This window comes from Tursiops truncatus, chromosome 21, assembly GCF_011762595.2.
Source record: "Tursiops truncatus isolate mTurTru1 chromosome 21, mTurTru1.mat.Y, whole genome shotgun sequence".
Taxonomy (NCBI): Eukaryota; Metazoa; Chordata; class Mammalia; order Artiodactyla; family Delphinidae; genus Tursiops; species Tursiops truncatus.
In genome coordinates this window covers 12,954,591-12,972,855 of record NC_047054.1, presented here as the reverse complement: position 1 = coordinate 12,972,855, position 18,265 = coordinate 12,954,591, and the positions used below count along the sequence as shown (strand labels likewise).

Sequence of the window (18,265 nt, the reverse complement as noted above, 5' to 3'; positions counted from 1 at the left end):
GGCTCAGTAGTTGTGGCTCGTGGGCTATAGAGCGCAGGCTCAGTAGTTGTGGTGCACGGGCTTAGTTGCTCCGTGGCATGTGGGATCTTCCTGGACCAGGGCTCAAACCCGTGTCCCCTGCATTGGCAGGCGGATTCTTAACCACTGCGCCACCAGGGAAGCCTTAAAAATGCTCTTTTAGATTGAACATTTTATCCTTATGTAGTGACCCCTTCCATTCCTAAAAATGCTTTTTGTCTTAAAATCTATTTTATCTGATACTAATATGTCACTAGATTTCTTTTGCTAATATTTGCCAGATTTTATATTCTTTTATTTCCAACCTTTGTCTCACCTTAAACTTTATTATTTCTTATAAAATCTTTTTAAAATCCAAAGTGTCCATTTTTGAATTCCACCTGTTGACTTTAGCCCATTTACATTTATTTTAATTATCCATATATTTAGAAGAATGTACTGATCCACTGTTTTTACTTAAAAAAATTTTTTTTTACTTTTTGATGTTTTAAAATCCTGTATAACTTTTTTTTTTAAAAAAATAGAATTTACAACTCCCCACCAATAAGGTTAGAATTTTGGCAAGCTCTCATGTCTTAGTCTTCTCACCCTTACCCCACCCCAAAACCCATCACGTTTATAATACTTAGAGACTTTAATTCTGGGAGAAGGGCTATCACAGTTGATGTGAAATGGCTTCTCTTACCTGTTTCAACGTGGGTTCTTGACTTTGAACTTGCCAGGGTACTGCAACTTCTCAACTGGTTTCTGGAGTTTTCATAAAGGCTTTTCGGGCTGTAGGTAGTTGTTAAGTTGGTTTCCCTGTGGGGTTTCCTATTCCACCGTCTTCTGATATCACTAGAAATACTCCATTTTTTTTTTTATGAAAACTTCAAAAATCTGTATTCAGATGTGTAGGCCTTCTCTAATGTTATGCTTCGCTTCTGAAGAATTAGGCCATGGGTTTAGTCCCCTTAGGCTGGGTGACATTTCCTCATAGATTTGCCCCAAGAAAAAAATAACTGTAAGATAAACTGTCACACGAGATTTATTTTTGATTAAAAGCACAGTACAGTTCATAGTGGCACACTGTGCCGAGGCCGAGTAGGGCTGGCTGCCGCCCTGGCAGTGTGTGCACTGCTCCTGCACAGTCACTGTGGGTCTGTGTCCAGCCAGAGTGAGCCAGACGGGAGACTGGGCTCTTTTGTCCCTGATGACAGGGACTTGAGCCAGTTTTGGGTCAGCTTTATAGTTTTTGCAGAACTGAATGGCTGGCTTCTGGCTACTTACTCATTGGTTAGTCCAGATGTGTTATACAATTATTTCTCCAGTTATAGCAGGAAGGGAGGAAGGAAGGGGCTAAAGTCTGCTGGTCACTGGATCAGGCAGCAGAAAAAGAGAGGGATTGGCTGTAAACATTGCTTTCTACATGGCTTAGTGTCACCTGTGGATGTGGCCGGTGTCAGGGAGTGCTGACTACATACATGAGGGTTCGGGGGAAATATTTCCTGTTCTTTTTCTTTTGTTTGTTGAGATGTTTCCAGTATTTTTTTAAATCTGACAAAGGGCTGCAAGCTGACCATGCCATCTTAGATATTCAAAAGGGCACATACCAAACTGTGTGTGTGTCTATGGGTGTGCTAAACAAATGCAACACCCCTTTCAAAATCCTTTATGTAAACCTAAGTTTAACTTTCTTTATTCTGCTATAGACAGAAAACGGACTCTAGAATTTGTAAGGAAGCCATCAACAAATTTCATTCTAATTTGAAAGAAGAACTCATCAAAATGGTAAGTTCATTGACATAAATTTGTTGGTCTAGATATTTTTTACTAATCCTGAGCAGCATACTGTTATCTTAGAAAAGCTTGCGTTTGCTGGCAATGTGGTAAAGAACTCATTAGAACTATACACATTTCACATGCTGTTTTTAAACTAGATGTGGTTATATTGTAAACTGATAAACAGTTAACTGTGGAAAATGCAGGCGAATATTTATTTTTTGTTTTGTGTAGCTTAAAGAAGTCCAGATGTTGAAAACTCTGAAAAGGAAGAACACTAAGGTAACTCACTTATGTGATTAGAAACACAGTCCTGTAGAACGTGCACATATGTAGAGTTAAGTAAAGACCTGACTCTGGGTTTTACGACCTTGAGAGTTTGTATAAGATCTTTTATCTGTTTAGTCAGGCTTTTCTTCGATTGATCAGATAAGTATCCTGCAAGCTGAATGGCTCTCAAGCCCAAAATGGCCACTTATGTGGATAAGTATTACGTAATGTATATTTATCACTGCTGTGTATGTCAAAAACCTTTTAGACTAAAGAATTGTCTTATGTGTCAGGTAAAAGGGCAGCCTGGGAAGAATCCTGGGTTAAGGGTCAGGAGACCTCCTTTCTTGTCCTGGTTCTGCCCCTTCAATGCACTGTGTGCCACTAGGTTTGCAAGGAAACACGAGGCCCTCCTTGCCCATCTGTTTGTAGTTGGACCACTTGACATCCGATGTTCTAGCTCCTAACTTGCATGAACCTACGTGTAGAAGCACAGCTCCCCCTCTACACTTACAACAGAAGTGGATTTGAAATGTATACGTTTTCCTTCTGGTGATTATAAGCCTTTGTTGTTTTTCAGTTTTAGTCTCCTGTTGGTCAATTCTGCATTTCTTATAAGCAAGCAGGAGTAGTCTGAATGTCCAGCAGTGGAATATGAGGTAGTCACTAAAAGTGATAGTTGAGATAATACAGCGTATTATATTGAAATGTCCTTTTTAAAATACAAACTGTGTCATGACACTCCCCTGCTTCAATATTTTTCTAGTGTCCTAGATAAAATGGAGACTCCTTCCTTTATAGCTCACAGGGTGGTAAAGATCTGACCCCAGTTCCTCTTTAAAGTTGTCCTCAAGTGGATACCCCTGTTCTTTCCCTTCACAGCATGTATCACAAGTTGTAATATCTAGCTTCCCTATTAGACCAAAGTTCCATGATGGTGAGAATGGGGTTTGTCTTGTTTCCCACTATATTTCCAATACAGTGTACAAGACAGTGCTCAATATTTACAAAATTAATTTAACTGTTGTGTTACTTAGATGATCTCAGATATCGAAAAGAAAAGGCAACGTTTGATTGAAGTCCAGGATGAACTGCTTCGGTAAGATAATATCAAAATCCTCTTTGAGAACCTACAAGAAGGATTTAATCACGATATGCCATGCGAGGCTTTGTTGTAAAACTTGCTGCTGTGCTGCCTTTAAACCCCAGGCTTCTCTGAGCTTGGAAGCTCAGTGAAGGCAGGCTTTGCTGCCAAGTGGAGAAGCTGTGAGCAGAGGGGGGTTCAGCAGTGGCCCGTCCCCCCATGAGAGCTCTCAGTTCTGGCCCGAGGCAGCCGAATTAGAGAGTTAGTGCATGCACAGACTCTATCTAGAACCAGACTGCCTGGCTTTGAATCTAGGCTCTGCCACTTACTGGCTGTGCAACCTTGGGCAGGTTACTTAACCTCTCAATGCCTCAGTTCCCTCATTTGTAGATGAGCACAATGATAACTATACCTCACAGGGTGTTGTGAGGTTTAAATGAATAAATATACAGAAAGTGCCTCACGGAGACTGGGATACAGTAAGTTTTGTATTAAGTGTTAACAGTTTTTGTCAATCTTGTTGAAAGGTATAGCTTGGCATGGCACTCGTGTGAGTCCATTCCCAAGTGTTGGGCCAGGACAGTTTCCACCAGGGCTGTCTCCATGGTCTGGTTAGGAAGACTGGAGCACAATCCATCAGCTGGTCAACCAACTAGTATTTTTTGGTGGTCTTCCATACAGACAGGACTGCTGTGTGAGCTGAAGGGTTGGTAGTAAAGCAGTAGAAGAATAAGCATATCAGATATGCTCTCTGCTCTTAAGGAGTTTAAAATAGCTTGAAAAAGTGGTCTTATCAGAAAAGACAACCTATAATTAAGTACTAAGTTTTAAAGATGAGATGGCCACAGAAGTTTAGAAGTGGGAAAAATTGGTTGTCTAGGCCTTTGGTTTCCAAATCTAGTGTATGGACAGGTGCTGCTGGCCCATGCTAAAGCTTTCATTGGCCCAGGCCAAAATAAGAAAGATAATGAGAGGAAGCTTTTTAAGGTGTTAGCTGTGTGTGTTGGGCACTGTCCTTTAAATGCTTTACATACTAACTCATCGCTGTAACCCTGTGAGGTAGGTTATTTGGCCATATAAGACAACTACAGAAGACTCATCTGTCTTTGAGATCTACTGTTCCTTTTCTAGATAGAATTTTAAAAGTTGAGAAGTATAGTATTTTGAAAAGGCGCAGAAAGAGAAAAATGTATGTCATTATTGTAACTGTACATGTGAAAGACCTAAGGCACAAAGCAGTAACTGACCCTCAGCCACCCGCCTAGGAAGTGAGGGAGCCACGGTCTGGTGTCTGCTGACTGGCTCCAAATCGAGCAGTCCTGCCCACAACCCAGATGGCACAGTGAGTTTTCCAGAATGCAGCACTTGTTCAGTGTACGGAACTGTTATGAGGACTTTTCTTTTGTAAAATGGTATCAGAGCATATTTTTTTTATATCTTCATTTGTGAGAATAAAAGATGGTAGCCTCTCCCCATCCTTTTATAAATTGGTCCACGAAATCCAAGTTATACCTTTTTATTTTATAGGTTAAGAAACTAATAATCTACTGAGAGAGAGAAAGCAGGTTGCCCAAGGTCACACATTTCATCCAGGCACTGAGAGTTTTTCCACTGGTTTTATTAGACCTTGGAAATGGACAAAATTTCAGCAAGAGGAAGGGGCAGAGGGAAGGCTTTTTGTCCATACTTTTACTGTTAAACTGCAATGCCTGTCTACTTCCGCCTGGGGCGCTAAAATCTTTACCCAAGTGTATGTTTTAATTCAGTAGTTCCCAAGACTTTAAAAATGACTCGATGAATTTTAGGACATAACAGGCATACTCGTCTGTGGGCTTCAATGCTGAGCACTCAGAGTCTTTTCTGTGTGTTGAGTCCAGAGTTGTTCACGTTTGTAATTTCAGAGCCAAAGATACCTCGGACCACCTAGGCCACCTTCCCTGCTTAAAAAGCTTCACTCAGCACCCTGACATACTCCATCTCATCTACCTTATTAGGCTGTTGTTACACTTTATGTCATTTATTTTCGGGAAAATTTTTTGTTTGTTTTAGGTTAGAACCAGAGCTGAAACAACTACAAATAAAGTATGATGAACTTAAGGAGAGAAAAGCTTCCCTTAGGAATGCAGCATATTTCTTGTCTAATTTAAAACAGCTTCATCAAGATTATTCAGATATTCAAGAGGAAGAACCAAATGTAAAGGAAACGGTAACTTCAGTTTTCACTTTTCACTATGCTTCAGAAGATACGGGGCATTTGCATGCTACAGTACAAGAGCTATGGAGAGGCAGCGTGGGTGTTGGTGTCTACCCAAAAAGCATCACTATAAATTGGTGAAAATTTGTTATCACCACTTCTTTAGCTAATTAATTAAGGCCAGAGGAGTAAAGAAAAATCCAGAAACATTAATTTTACTAAGATGTTATACTTAAGCTTCAGAGAACTGAATTTCTTTAAGGGAAGTGTATCCTCTGCGTACAAATCTCAAGTGAACAGCTATGCTTTATTACTGTAATTGTCGTCAACGTAAGACCACTCATACATGTTATAAAGACCAATCTCTTGTTCCTTGTTCACCCCATACTTCAGTATCTTTTGTATCTGAAAAACTAGCCATTATCCCATTATAAATGGTAGGTGTAATTTTAGAAGTTGAGAAATATTAAAAAGGCATGTAGTAGGGAAAAATGTAAATTTTTTTTATTGAAGTATAGTTGATTTACAATGATTCAGGTGTACAGCAAAGTGATTCAGTTATATACATATATGTATATAAGAATCTTTTTCATATTCTTTTCTATTATGTGTTATTACAAAATATTGAATATAGTTCCCTGTGCTATATAGTAGGTCCTTGTTGTTTATTTTATATATAGTAGTATGTATATGTTAATCCCAAACTCCTAATTTATCCCTTCCCACCGCATCTTTCCCCTTTCGTACCGTAAGTTTGAATCTGTTTTGTTAATAAGTTCATTTGTATAACTTTTCTAGATTCCACATGTAAGTGATATATTTATATGACATTTGTCTTTCTCTGTCTGACTTACTTCGCTTAGTATGATAATCTCTGGGTCCATCCACGTTGCTGCAAATGGCATTATTTCATTCTTTTTTATGGCTGAGTAATATTCCTTTGTATATATATATACCACATCTTTATCCATTCCTCTGTGGATGGACATTTAGGTTGCTTCCATGTCTTGGCTATTGTAAATAGTGCTGCAGTGAACACTGGGGTATCTTTTCAAATTATGGTGTTTTTTAAAAATTAATTAATTTTTGGCTGCACTGGGTCTTCACTGCTGCATGCGGGCTTTCTCTAGTTGCAGTGAGCGGGCTTCTCATTGCTGTGGCTTCTCTTGTTGCGGAGCACGGGCTCTAGGCGTGCGGGCTTCAGTAGTTGTGGCACGCAGGCTCAGTAGTTGTGGCACACGGGCTTAGTTGCTCTGCAGCGTGTGGGATCTTCCCAGATCAGGGCTTGAACCTGTGTCCCCTGCATTGGCAGGCGATTCTTAACCACTGTGCCACCAGGGAAGCCCTATGGTTTTCTTCAGATACATGCCCAGGAGTGAAATTGCTGGATAACTTGGTAGTTCTATTTTTAGTTTTTGAAGGAACCTCTGTACTGTTCTCCATAGTGGCTGTACCAATTTACATTCCCACCAAACATGTAGGAAGGTTCCCTTTTGTCCACACTCTCTGCAGCATTTGTTGTTTGTAGACTATTTGATGATGCATTCTGACCGGTGTGAGGGGACACCTCATTGTAGTTTTAATTTGCATTTCTATAATTAGCAATGTTGAGTATCTTTGCATGTGCTTTTTGACCATATCTGTATGTCTTCTTTGGAGAAATGTCTATTTAGATCTTCTGCCCATTTTTTGATTGGGTTTTTTTTTTGATATTGAGCTGCATGAGCTGTTTGTATATTTTGGAAATTAATACCTTGTTGGTTGCTTTGTTTGCAAATATTTTCTCCCATTCTGTGGGTTGTCTTTTCGTTTTGTTCATGATTTCCTTTGTTGTGCAAAACCTTTTCAGTTTAATTACATCCCATTTATTTTTAAAATTTTCATTACTCTAGGAGGTGGATTCAAAAAGATGTCACTGCAATTTATGTCAAAGAGTGTTCTGCCTACATTTTCCTCTATAAATACTACACTAATAAAGAGTTTTATAGTATCCAGTATAGAACCGGGTATATCTTTCCATCTGTGTCCTCTTCAGTTTCTTTTATCAGCATCTTAATTTTCAGAGTACAGGTCTTTTGTCTCCTTAGGTAAGTTTATTCCTAGGTATTTTATTCTTCTTGATGTGATGATAAATGGGATTTTTTCCTTAATTTCTCTTTATATTTCATAGTGTATAGAAATGCAACAGATTTCTGTATATTAATTTTGTATCCTGCAACTTTACCAAATTCATTGATGAGCTCTAGTAGTTTCCTGGTAGCATCTTTAGGATTTTCTATGTATAGTATGTCATTTGCAAACAGTGACAGTTTTACTTCTGTTCCAGTTTGGATTCCTTTTCTTTTTTCTTCTCTGATTGCTGTAACTAGGACTTCTGAATAGAAGTGGCAAGAGTGGGCATCCTTGTCTTGTTCTTCATCTTAGAGGGAATGCTTTCAGCTTTTCACCATTGAGTATGGCATTAGATTTGGGTTTGTCATATATGGCCTCTATTATGTTGAGGGAAGTTCCCTCTATGTCCACTTTCTGGAGTTTTTATCATAAATGGATGTTGAATTTTATCAAAAGCTCTTTTGCATCTACTGAGGTGATATTATTTTTATTCTTCAGTTTGTTAGTGAGGTATATCACATTAATTTGTAGATATTGAAAAATCCTTATATCTGTGAAATGAGTCCCACTTGATCATGGTGTGTGATTCTTTGAATAATGTATTGTTGGATTTGGTTTGCTAGATTTTATTGAGGATTTTTGCATCTGTGTTCATCAGTGATACTGGCGTGTACTTTTTTGAGATATCTTTGGTTTTGGTATCAGGGTGATGGTGGCCTCACAGAATGATGAGTTCGGAAGTATTCCTTCCTCTGTAAATAGTTTAACTCATCTCTAAATGTTTGGTAAAATTCACCTGTGAAGCCATCTGGTCCTGGACTTTTGGTTGTTGGGGGATTTTAAATTACTGATTCAATTTCGGTAACTAGTAATTGGTCTGTTCATGTTTCCTGTTTCTTGCTTGGTTCAGTTTTAGTAAACTTTGTAGTTGGTTCTGATTTTTGCTGCAGACTTTGCTACTGTTATGATAACCAACTCAGATTAATAGAAATATTTAAATTATAGGAAAAATTTGTATATTTTATATAAAATTATGATATACAAATATAACGTATACATACATCTTATTCTTCACTTCCAAATTCAACTTCAAAGTTTTGATACTGATCTAAAAGTTAGGTTCAGGAGAATAAAGATTTGTTTATATTCAGGATATTAGAGATCTGGAAATAGAATGTTTTTAATTTTTTTTGACAGTACCCAACTGGTCTAAAGCTTATTTGGAGTTGGGGATTTTGGTTAGTAGAAGAAATTAACAATGACATTGGTTGAATTTGAACATCATAACTTGGATGAGAACTGAGACTTAGTGACTGCCTTGTTTGGAATACATCTTACTAACATCTTGTTCTGTGCAAGCCTTCAGGCGTTCTGGACTTCTGTTGTAGCAGCTGTGCGTTATGCTTTCAGAGTGTAGATGCTGGGGTATATTGTCTTACCTCTTCTCCTAAACTAAGAATCTAGCACCAAATGTTAGTTCTTCCCCTTGCCCACCCCCCCTGAGAGGAGGTGCCCCATGGTAGCTTGAACACATTAGGCTCTCAAATACTTGTTAAAACTGAATTGCCTAGTAATAAGGTAAGTGATATTCTAGAAAAAATTCCATTATTACTGGGTGGTAGTCAGTCTGACAGCTTTTCTGCTTAATTTCACTTCCAAGAAAATCACCTTGAAAACATAAGCAACAAACTATCATAAGTATGATACAGCTGTCGGGTGACTTTAGTCACTCACCCTTAGATACAAATTGCACCGTGATATTTGGCTTTGTTAATTATTTCAAAATCATGAGTTGAGCTTTGTTTTCTATTTTACATTGGGTTTGTATTTAATTTTGTCTTTAATCATTAAGGACAGTTTGGATTGGCAACTTTTAAGACACTTTACTGATCTTCCCAGTAAGTAATTTTTCCAGATGATGAATTTTAGGGACCTGCTGTTCTCGTTCCATCAGTTCTTATAGTAAAAGTAAATCTTCCATATGGTTTCCTGTGTTTAAAATAGCATGAGATCAAGCCGACCCCACAGAGCTCTAGCTGACTTGCCCAAACCAGGTCATACCCTGTCCCAGGGATGATTTTGTTTTAAATAATTCAGATGCCACAGTTCTTTGAGCCAATTTATCTCCCGGGATGATTAGCTCAAGCTTTGCAGAGCAGTTCCCTTGCAACCTTACTTATCAAATTGTCCTGAGGCAATGAATTAAAACCAATTTTATCAAAAAAATGAGAGGAAAAGTGATTCAGAGAAACCTCTATTAATATTGGTATTTGGGGGCTTCCCTGGTGGTGCAGTGGTTGAGAATCTGCCTGCCGATGCAGGGGACACGGGTTCGTGCCCCGGTCCGGGAAGATCCCACATGCCGCGGAGTGGCTGGGCCCGTGAGCCATGGCTGCTGAGCCTGCGCGTCCGGAGCCTGTGCTCCGCAACGGAAGAGGCCGCAGCAGTGAGAGGCCCGCGTACCGCCAAAAAAAAAAAAATTGGCATTTGGTCATAACATTGAGCTATGTAAAATGGATAGGGTTCTAAAAGTTTTTGATATTTGTTATTCTGAATATTTTTCCCTCAACAGTATAATTCATCCAGCCTTCCAGCTCTGCTATTCAAAGCAAGACCCCTTTTGGGAGCTGAAAACCATCTGCAAAATATCAACTATCAATTAGAGAAGCTCCTTGACCAGAAATGAGACCAGTCTACTAAAGTGTGCACATATAAAGATTGTCTCATGCTACTGCCTGTTACCTTCTGAAACTGTATGTATTTTTCCATAAAGGAGATGGGGGAAAAAAACCCAAACTTTATTAATTTGAATTGAATATTTCTTTTGTCATGTTATAGCAACATTCCCAGGTACATTTTAAAAAAGTAAACTTGTCTAATTGTTCAGGTTGGTTGTATGGTCTTGTCACCAGAATTTAATATTACTTTGTCATTAAAATTAAATGGCTAGATATAGTAGTTTTAGAGGCCATAGTTAATTTTTCTGTTAATGTCAAGTGATGAGTTTCAAAATGTTTTAAAATGTTGACACCTAGTCAGCCCTAGACATACAAAAGTTTTACTGTAAAAATAAACATGCAAAATTAAGCTGATATGAACAAAGACTAATAACTTTGGTTAATCAAATAAGGAGACTTATACTGAATTTAAGCACACTGGAGCTAATTTTCAATAAAACTGGTTTACTTCAATAAATAAGATTTGGAAGCAAAGTAATAAAACTTAGCTGATACAACAGGCTTTATAAGTTACTAGTTTGTTATTAAATGTTTTCAAGCAGATTACAGCCTAGTTATGTAAGTGTCCATAATTAGCTACTCTTGTAATACTTCTATAATTAGTTCATCAGGAATTTCATCAATTCCATTATAACCGAGAAGACTGTTCTCTGCAGCTTCTGCCAATTCAGCATCTTCTGTAGCCTCCAAAATATAAGCATCATCAATGCCATTATCCCAGTCAGCATCAGAAAATGTACCTTTTGACGATGCACTAGATGACGGTTCATGAGGATTCTTGGTTTCACTGTCCCTTGTTTCATCTGTTGTAAACTCCTCTTCCTTTAGTTCCAAAGGGGAGGGAGAGTAGAGTAGGAAGAAAATACTGCTTATTCAGACAGAATGTATGATTTCACCATACAGTCGATCTCTACTGAATTAAAGTATTCAGTTCAACAGATATTAAATTGAAAACACTGGATGATATTGTCTCCAATACAGTCACCATGGGGATGGGCTCACTGTTGCTGCCTTTGTGGCACACTCTTGAAACTCCAAATTTAGAAATGCCTGCAGTTCCTGTGGTACATTCTTTTCAGTGTACACAGATGGGGCTACAGCAAAGGTAAGACTGATTTTTTTAAAAAGTGGATAGTCTATCTGAAGGCAAACTGGTTTTTAAAATGTATCTGCTATCTTAACATATTTTTCTCTTTAAAGTATTTTAAAAATTAACATGGATTGAAAAAAGTTATGAACAGTTTTGAGACAACTGTCAAAGTACGAGTGTGGATTTGTATATTAAATAATATTGTATCAACATGAAATTTCCAGAATTTAATAATTTCACTATAAGTATATAAGAATGTTCTTTATCTCTTAAGTATGTAGCTGGAGAATAAGAAGGATTTTGATGTCTGCAACTTATTCTGAAGAGATTTGTTATGAACTGAATGTTTATGTACCCCCATCCTCATGAGGTTGAAATCCTAATCCTCAATGTGATGGTATTAGGAGGTGAGATCTTTGGCAGGTAATTAGATCATGAGGGCAGAACCCTCATGAATGGGATTAGTGCCCCCGTATAAAAGACCACAGAGTGCTCTGTGATCCCTTCTACCAGGGAAGGACACAGTGAGAAGACAGCTCTCAATGACCCAGGAAGCTGACTTGAGTCCGCCAGCACCTTGATCTGGGACTGACTGAGAAATTTGTTGTTTTTAAGTCACTCAGTCTAAGGTACTCTGTTATCGCAGCCTGAAATGCCTAGACAAAATTCATCAAAAATGATGATGTGTAATGTGTACAGTAGAGGGAGAAAACAAGTGTGGCCAAATGTTTAACAGGTCTAGAGGAAGGGCATACAGGAGAGTTCCTTGTTCTGCTGCAACATTTTTGTAGGTTGGAACTTCTTTTAAAACCAGATGAAGCAAGAAATGACAAGCAGAAATGACAAAATATTAACTGTTAAAACTAAGTGATAGGTTTCTTATTTTAAATAAAAAGATAAATTAAATCCAAGCAGTGGTAATACTATACACCAAAAATACTTTCAACTTGGCATTTCTGAGGTATTACTGGATAGGCAGGAAAAAAAATCAGAAACCACAAACATGCATCAAAATAACACTCAAAATGAACAAGGATAAAATATTCTTCTTAGAGGCACAATTTTAAAAATCTTTTTTTGGTTATCTCTTTAGTTCACCAGAGAATCTGGCTATCAGCTATTTTATATCCAGCTCCTACAGATCAAGAATGAGATTTCTACCATTTCAGTATGAATTTTTTCAGGAGACTTTTTAAAATCAAATTTAATAGGTACCAGTCAATTATCTAGACTGTAAACTCAAGCACTAATTCAGCTTGTAGCAGGTAACTTTCATTCTAACCGTAACACTATAAACAAAAAGGCTGATTGATGTGGGGGAAAAAACACTAAAAAAGTCTAGAAAATAACATGACAAAAGAATACTTAATGAAAAGTTCTTGTAAAATATTAATAAGACCCCATATAAAAGTAGAGGGCAGTTACAGGCAATCCATAATAGAAACACATAGTAAATCTGATGAAAGTTAATCTGCATTAATAAGTGTAAATTAAAACACCTGAAATACCACTTTATGCCTACCAGGTTGGTAAAGATCAAAAGGCAAAAACAAGCAATGTTGGCAAGTGTAGGGTAATAGGTACTCCCATAAACTGAAATCTAATTTCCTGTCGTTTTTGGAGAGCAACTGGTGATATGTATGGAAAATATCTGTGATAGTTTAAGTAGGAAAAAAAAGCCTACAATATAGTACGTATACTATGACTAAAAAACATGAGGAGGGTACACAGGTAACAAATTCTGGAAGATACAGACCACAACATTTACATCAGTTATCTGCATGGTCAAATTATAAGTGACGATGCTTTTTTCCTTTTGTGCTTTATGTATTTTCTAATGTTTGTGTACAATGAATGTGAATTACTTGGGTAAATAAAAGTTTTAAAAAGAAAAATATTGGTTTGGCAATCTATACCCTTTGACACAGTTCTACTTCTAGAAATTCTTCTTATAGTTTAAAGAAACAATATATTTTGTTATACTTTGTAAAGCAAAAAATGAGAAATTTATTAAATGTCTGAAACTGGTTAAATAGCTAGCTAGCTCCATTAATTTCTTATGTAGCAGTGGGAAAAAATGAGGTTCATATTATGAGATTCGTGCTGAGATGAGACAATCACTACAACATATTCCTAAGTGAAAACAAGGTACAGAACAGGGTGTTTAAACAGTATCTGGACACACCTGGACACCATTAGCTCATTTGCCATTATACCAAGAACTAGTTAGTAATGAGAAAGAAACTAAAAACTGCACTTACCTCTTTGAGAAGAAACAGGAGACGCACTTCAGCAGGTAATGGGAAACCTGAATCAGAAAAACAGTAGAACTATTATATAAATATCTAATTTTTACTTTGTGGTAAATGTAAAAATTAGTAACTCACAGTCAGATTTGAAGTTTTCTGCTTTACATATAGGGTCATGACATTTTTGATACCAAACTTCATTTTTCAGGTCAACCAAAATCCTTTACATTAAAAAAAGAAGAAAAAATTATTTACTATCTAGACTTGATAGAAAACAAAATTCAGCTACATGCCATTTACAAGAGATATGCCTAAGACTTAGAGATGGAGAAAAGTTAAAAAGTAAAAGGATGAAAATAGACATTAACTTGGCAAACCATGGTTGCCAAAAGTATCACACAAAATGAACTTCAGGGCAAAAATTACATACTGACAAAAGTTCCTCCGAGGAATATACAATTCCCAACTTCTATCCACCAAATAAGAGAATCTCTAAATATGTGAGCAAAACTGACAATTTCAAGGGTAAACAAATCTTCAACCATAAATAAAGATTTTTAAAAACTATTCTTTTGATAATTGATACCAAACAACTCCCCAAAACTCAGGATATCAAAAATTTGAGAATTTAAAACAATTATAAAAATTGACTATGCTAGGTACAACATGAATCATCAAGTTTAAAAGTATTCATTCACACAACACATTCTCTGACCACAAAGCAAATTATTTAGAAATAAGCAACAAAAAGATAGCTAACTAAAACTCAGAAATTTAAAGGTTTTTTTGTTTTTTTTTTTTTTGCAGTATGCGGGCCTCTCACTGTTGTGGCCTCTCCCGTTGCGGAGCACAGGCTCCAGACGCGCAGGCTCAGCAGCCATGGCTCATGGGCCTAGCCGCTCCGCAGCATGTGGGATCCTCCCGGACCGGGTCACGAACCCGTGTCCCCTGCATCGGCAGGCAGACTCTCAACCACTGCGCCACAAGGGAAGCCCTAAAACATTTTTCTTAATAACCAAATGACTCAAGGAAAAACCATGATGGAAATAAGAATATGCTTAGAACTGAATGGAACTGAAATTACATATTAAAATATGTGAGGGGAATTCCCTGGCAGTCCAGTGGTTAGGATTCCATGCTGTCACTGCCGAGGGCCCAGATTCAATCCCTGGTCAGGGAACTACGATCCCACAAGACGCGTGGTGGGCACCCCCCCCAAAATAAATAAAAAATAAAATATGTGAAACAGAGCCAAAGTGATCTTTAGAAAGAAATTTAGAATCCTAAAAGCTTAGTTACAAAAAAAATGGCTAAACACAACTTACAGAAGTAACAGAATAAACCTTAATAAATTAAAAGTCAGGAAGTAATAAAGAGCAAAAATTTAGAAAAATCAACAAGGACAAAATGTGAAGACTAAAGAATAAAATTCTTTCAAGATTAAACAAAAAGAGGTAAAGACATAAATATTATTAGAAACTGAGATATAACTACAAATGCAAAACATACTAAAAATGTACTATTGTGAACTTTTTCCAGTAATGCTGAAAATTTTGGTAGAAGAGACAAAGTACTAGATAAGAATAAACCAAAGCAAGCAAACTTAAAGAAAACGTGAACAATCCTATAACCACTAAAAATTTTTTTTTTAATTTAACTAGTAAGGAAACAATTGTTAACAGTCTGTGTGGTATTGGGACATTTACCAAGGAGAGAAAAATGCTGGCAACCCAGTCTAATGGCCCCATAAACATTCCAATAGACTTCCTAATAAACAGACTAATGCTACAGTTCCCAAACTGTACACCAAAGTGCCCCAGAGTGACGTAGGATATTTATCTTTCTAGGGAAACGGTGATACCACATCTGTCAAGCACCCCGCAAACTACTTGCTTGTAATTCATAGCTTCAATATATCACCTTTCTTCATTCCTTTCAGTGATGTCCTATCTTTGTAGAGCTGGGTTTTTTGGTGGTGGCTGTGATGATAAGCACCATAAATGTGGAATGAGACGTGACAGTGCGGGTGGCAGTGTCCAGCCTAATTCCAAGGTTTAAGAGTTTATGCAGTGCTCAAAAGGACACACATCCCATTAATAATTACATTTAAGGAGGTTCAAAAGGTCCAACTTCCAGGTATAAATCAGTCAGTCATTGGGATATAATGTACACATGGTGACTATAGTTAATACTACTGTATTATATATTTGGAAATTGTTAAGAGTAAATCTTAAGTTCTCATCACAAAAAAAAACAAAATTGTAACTGCATCTATCCATGGTGATGGATGTTAACTATTTAACTAGACTTATTGTGGAGATCATTTTGCAATCATGTTGTACACCTGAAGCTAATGTCAATTATACCTCAATTTAAAAAAATGAAATACAAATATTTTCTTTCAATTGATAAACATTTTTTTTCAAAGAGCTACTAAATTATTAGGACAAATACTAAGTTGCTTGAAACTGATTAATAAACTGTTAGGTATTTCTTTTGTCCTTGGAGCAATGTGAAAAAATTATTACAATACTAAGGGCAACATAACTGAGAAAGTCTGGGGACCGATGGCAATTTGCTAAGTTGAGAGTCCTTATCTACGTAGAATGTTCTTCACAGGATGTTTCTGCATATGGTAAACAAACCTAGAGTCTGGATTTATAAGGCATGGCTCCCTGGACATGTCACACATGCTATGTAACTATGAATATAAAACACAGATGTTTCATAACTTCAAAGCTGCCTGCTGTGTACAGTGACTGCTCACTTCTGCCTCAGCTTTCAACCTGAGTTAGAGAAAAGCATCCAGTGCAGGAAGGAGCTGGGTCACCGTGCCAGATGTCCCAGGCCTCACTCTGCTTCACCTGTGCCTTTGCTTCCTTATATCTTTAAAGCTACTAGTAAAGCTTATCATTGGGTAAGATCTCTGATTCGTATGAGTGAGGTTTGACAATCCAATCCTCAAATTTGTTAGTAATCAGGGAAATTCAGATGAAAACTACAATATCATTTTAAACTCACCAGATTAGCAAAACAAATTTTTTAAATCTAACAATAGTAAGGTTTTGGTAAGAATATGGATCAGTACAAAATCTGAAAACACTGCTGGTGGGAGTGTAAAGTAGTGTGACCATGTGGAAAAATAATTTATTATCTAATAAAATTAATAATTTAATAATAATAAATTTAATAATTTATTATCTAATAAAATTAAATATGTGCATATCTATGACTCAGCAGTTCTAGTTTTAGAAATATTTTGAAAAACTTGCATATGTGCACTAAGTGATATATACAAGACTATTTGTAGCTTCACTGTTTATAGCAGCAAGCCAAATAGTAGGACAATAGATGACCTGGTATATTTATATTTGTATAATGACATCATATACAATGATGAAAACAAGAATAAGCAACAGCTACATGCTGCAGTATAGTATGGATGAACTTCACAAATACAATGTTGACCAAAAAAGCAAGTCAAAGGATGCAATTTACCTAAGATTCAAAAAAATGTAAAATGAAATAATACAGTTTGGAGATACAAATATATATGGAAAAACCATAAAGAGAAGCAAGGGAAAGATTAACACAAAATCCAGGATAATAGCTATAATCTCTAAACAAACTGGGGCTGGGCCCACAAGGTACTTCTGAGGTTTGGATAAATTTTGTTTCTTATGGTGAGTGACAGATATGGCAAGTTATCATTTTAGTATTAGTTCTTAAAATGTACATATATCAATACATTATATACACACTTTTACATATATGATGTATCTCACAGTTAAGAGAAAGAATATACTGTGGATACATAATACAACCTGGTAATTCTTCAGAAAGAAACATACAGCAACCTAAGTATCTCAAGAAGTTAAAAGATGATCATTGTATCATAATGATTTTCTGGAAAACTTTCATGCATAGAAAAAAGACTAAAAAGATACACCAAAATCTTAACCATAGATATTACTGGTTCTGGGACTATGGGTGGTCTTGTCTTTTGTGTTTTTCTGTTACAGCTTTCTGCACTGAGCATATAGTTTTTAAAGTTTTTTTTTCTTTACTGAATTAATCTACATATATAATATAGCACTGAATAATAATATCGAAGATGTTTTCCGGCTTTCTAACAAAAGCTTCATGATCATTTTCTCATATCTGGCCCATGTGCTATAAAAGCTTGATATATCAAAGTCTGAGCTTCAACATTATGTATTAAAACATAGCAAAATTTCTCACATCATAAATGATAACTACTGGGTTTCTATTTCATCCCTATTCTAAATATTTCCTTATATGATTTAAAATTCTTATGGTTTTACTTCTTCCTTTACTTCCTCTCCTTTTGCCAGGGGCATTTAAAAGAAAACTCTAAAAACAGGGCGTGGCATATACAGCAAGCACCCAATAAATACTGGTTCCCTTCTATACTATTCTTTGTCTTGAACATGTTAACGTAACCTTAACTCCAATTCTTAAACACTGATGGAGTAGTTTCCTTCTGGTCCAAATTTGCTCACTTTTGATTTGACTCCATAGGTGTCAAGGGCCAATGGCTACTACCTCTCATTTCTTTCTAGCCCCACTTAATTCTACTTTAGTTTCCTCAAAATTTTACTATTTAAGGGATTATTTTACCAAATAAAGTACAAATAAAGATATGTGCTAGAGGCAAGGTAATAAGAAACTCAAATATTAAAAAACACAAACCAGGGCTTCCCTGGTGGCGCAGTGGTTGGGAATCTG

At 36.6% G+C, this 18,265-nt stretch overlaps 2 protein-coding genes across 8 annotated transcripts in view; one reads left to right on the top strand and one right to left on the bottom strand.

Moving 5' to 3' along the window:
- CENPU (centromere protein U) overlaps positions 1-12,987 on the top strand; it is a 32,607-nt gene extending 19,620 nt beyond the window's left edge. For both annotated transcript variants that reach the window (XM_004312648.4, XM_019921470.3), the window contains exons 9-13: positions 1,710-1,788; positions 2,014-2,061; positions 3,087-3,148; positions 5,183-5,339; positions 10,012-12,987. In XM_004312648.4, coding sequence (XP_004312696.3) covers positions 1,710-1,788; positions 2,014-2,061; positions 3,087-3,148; positions 5,183-5,339; positions 10,012-10,125 — 460 coding nt within the window. In that variant the 3' untranslated portion in view covers positions 10,126-12,987. The remainder of the gene's footprint in view (positions 1-1,709; positions 1,789-2,013; positions 2,062-3,086; positions 3,149-5,182; positions 5,340-10,011) is intronic.
- The window catches only part of PRIMPOL (primase and DNA directed polymerase), a 40,286-nt gene continuing 32,625 nt past the window's right edge, over positions 10,605-18,265 (bottom strand). For all 6 annotated transcript variants that reach the window (XM_019921466.3, XM_019921467.3, XM_073798590.1 and 3 more), the window contains 3 exons: positions 13,655-13,737; positions 13,529-13,575; positions 10,605-10,999 (listed from right to left, as the gene is read on the bottom strand). In XM_019921466.3, coding sequence (XP_019777025.2) covers positions 10,754-10,999; positions 13,529-13,575; positions 13,655-13,737 — 376 coding nt within the window. In that variant the 3' untranslated portion in view covers positions 10,605-10,753. The remainder of the gene's footprint in view (positions 11,000-13,528; positions 13,576-13,654; positions 13,738-18,265) is intronic.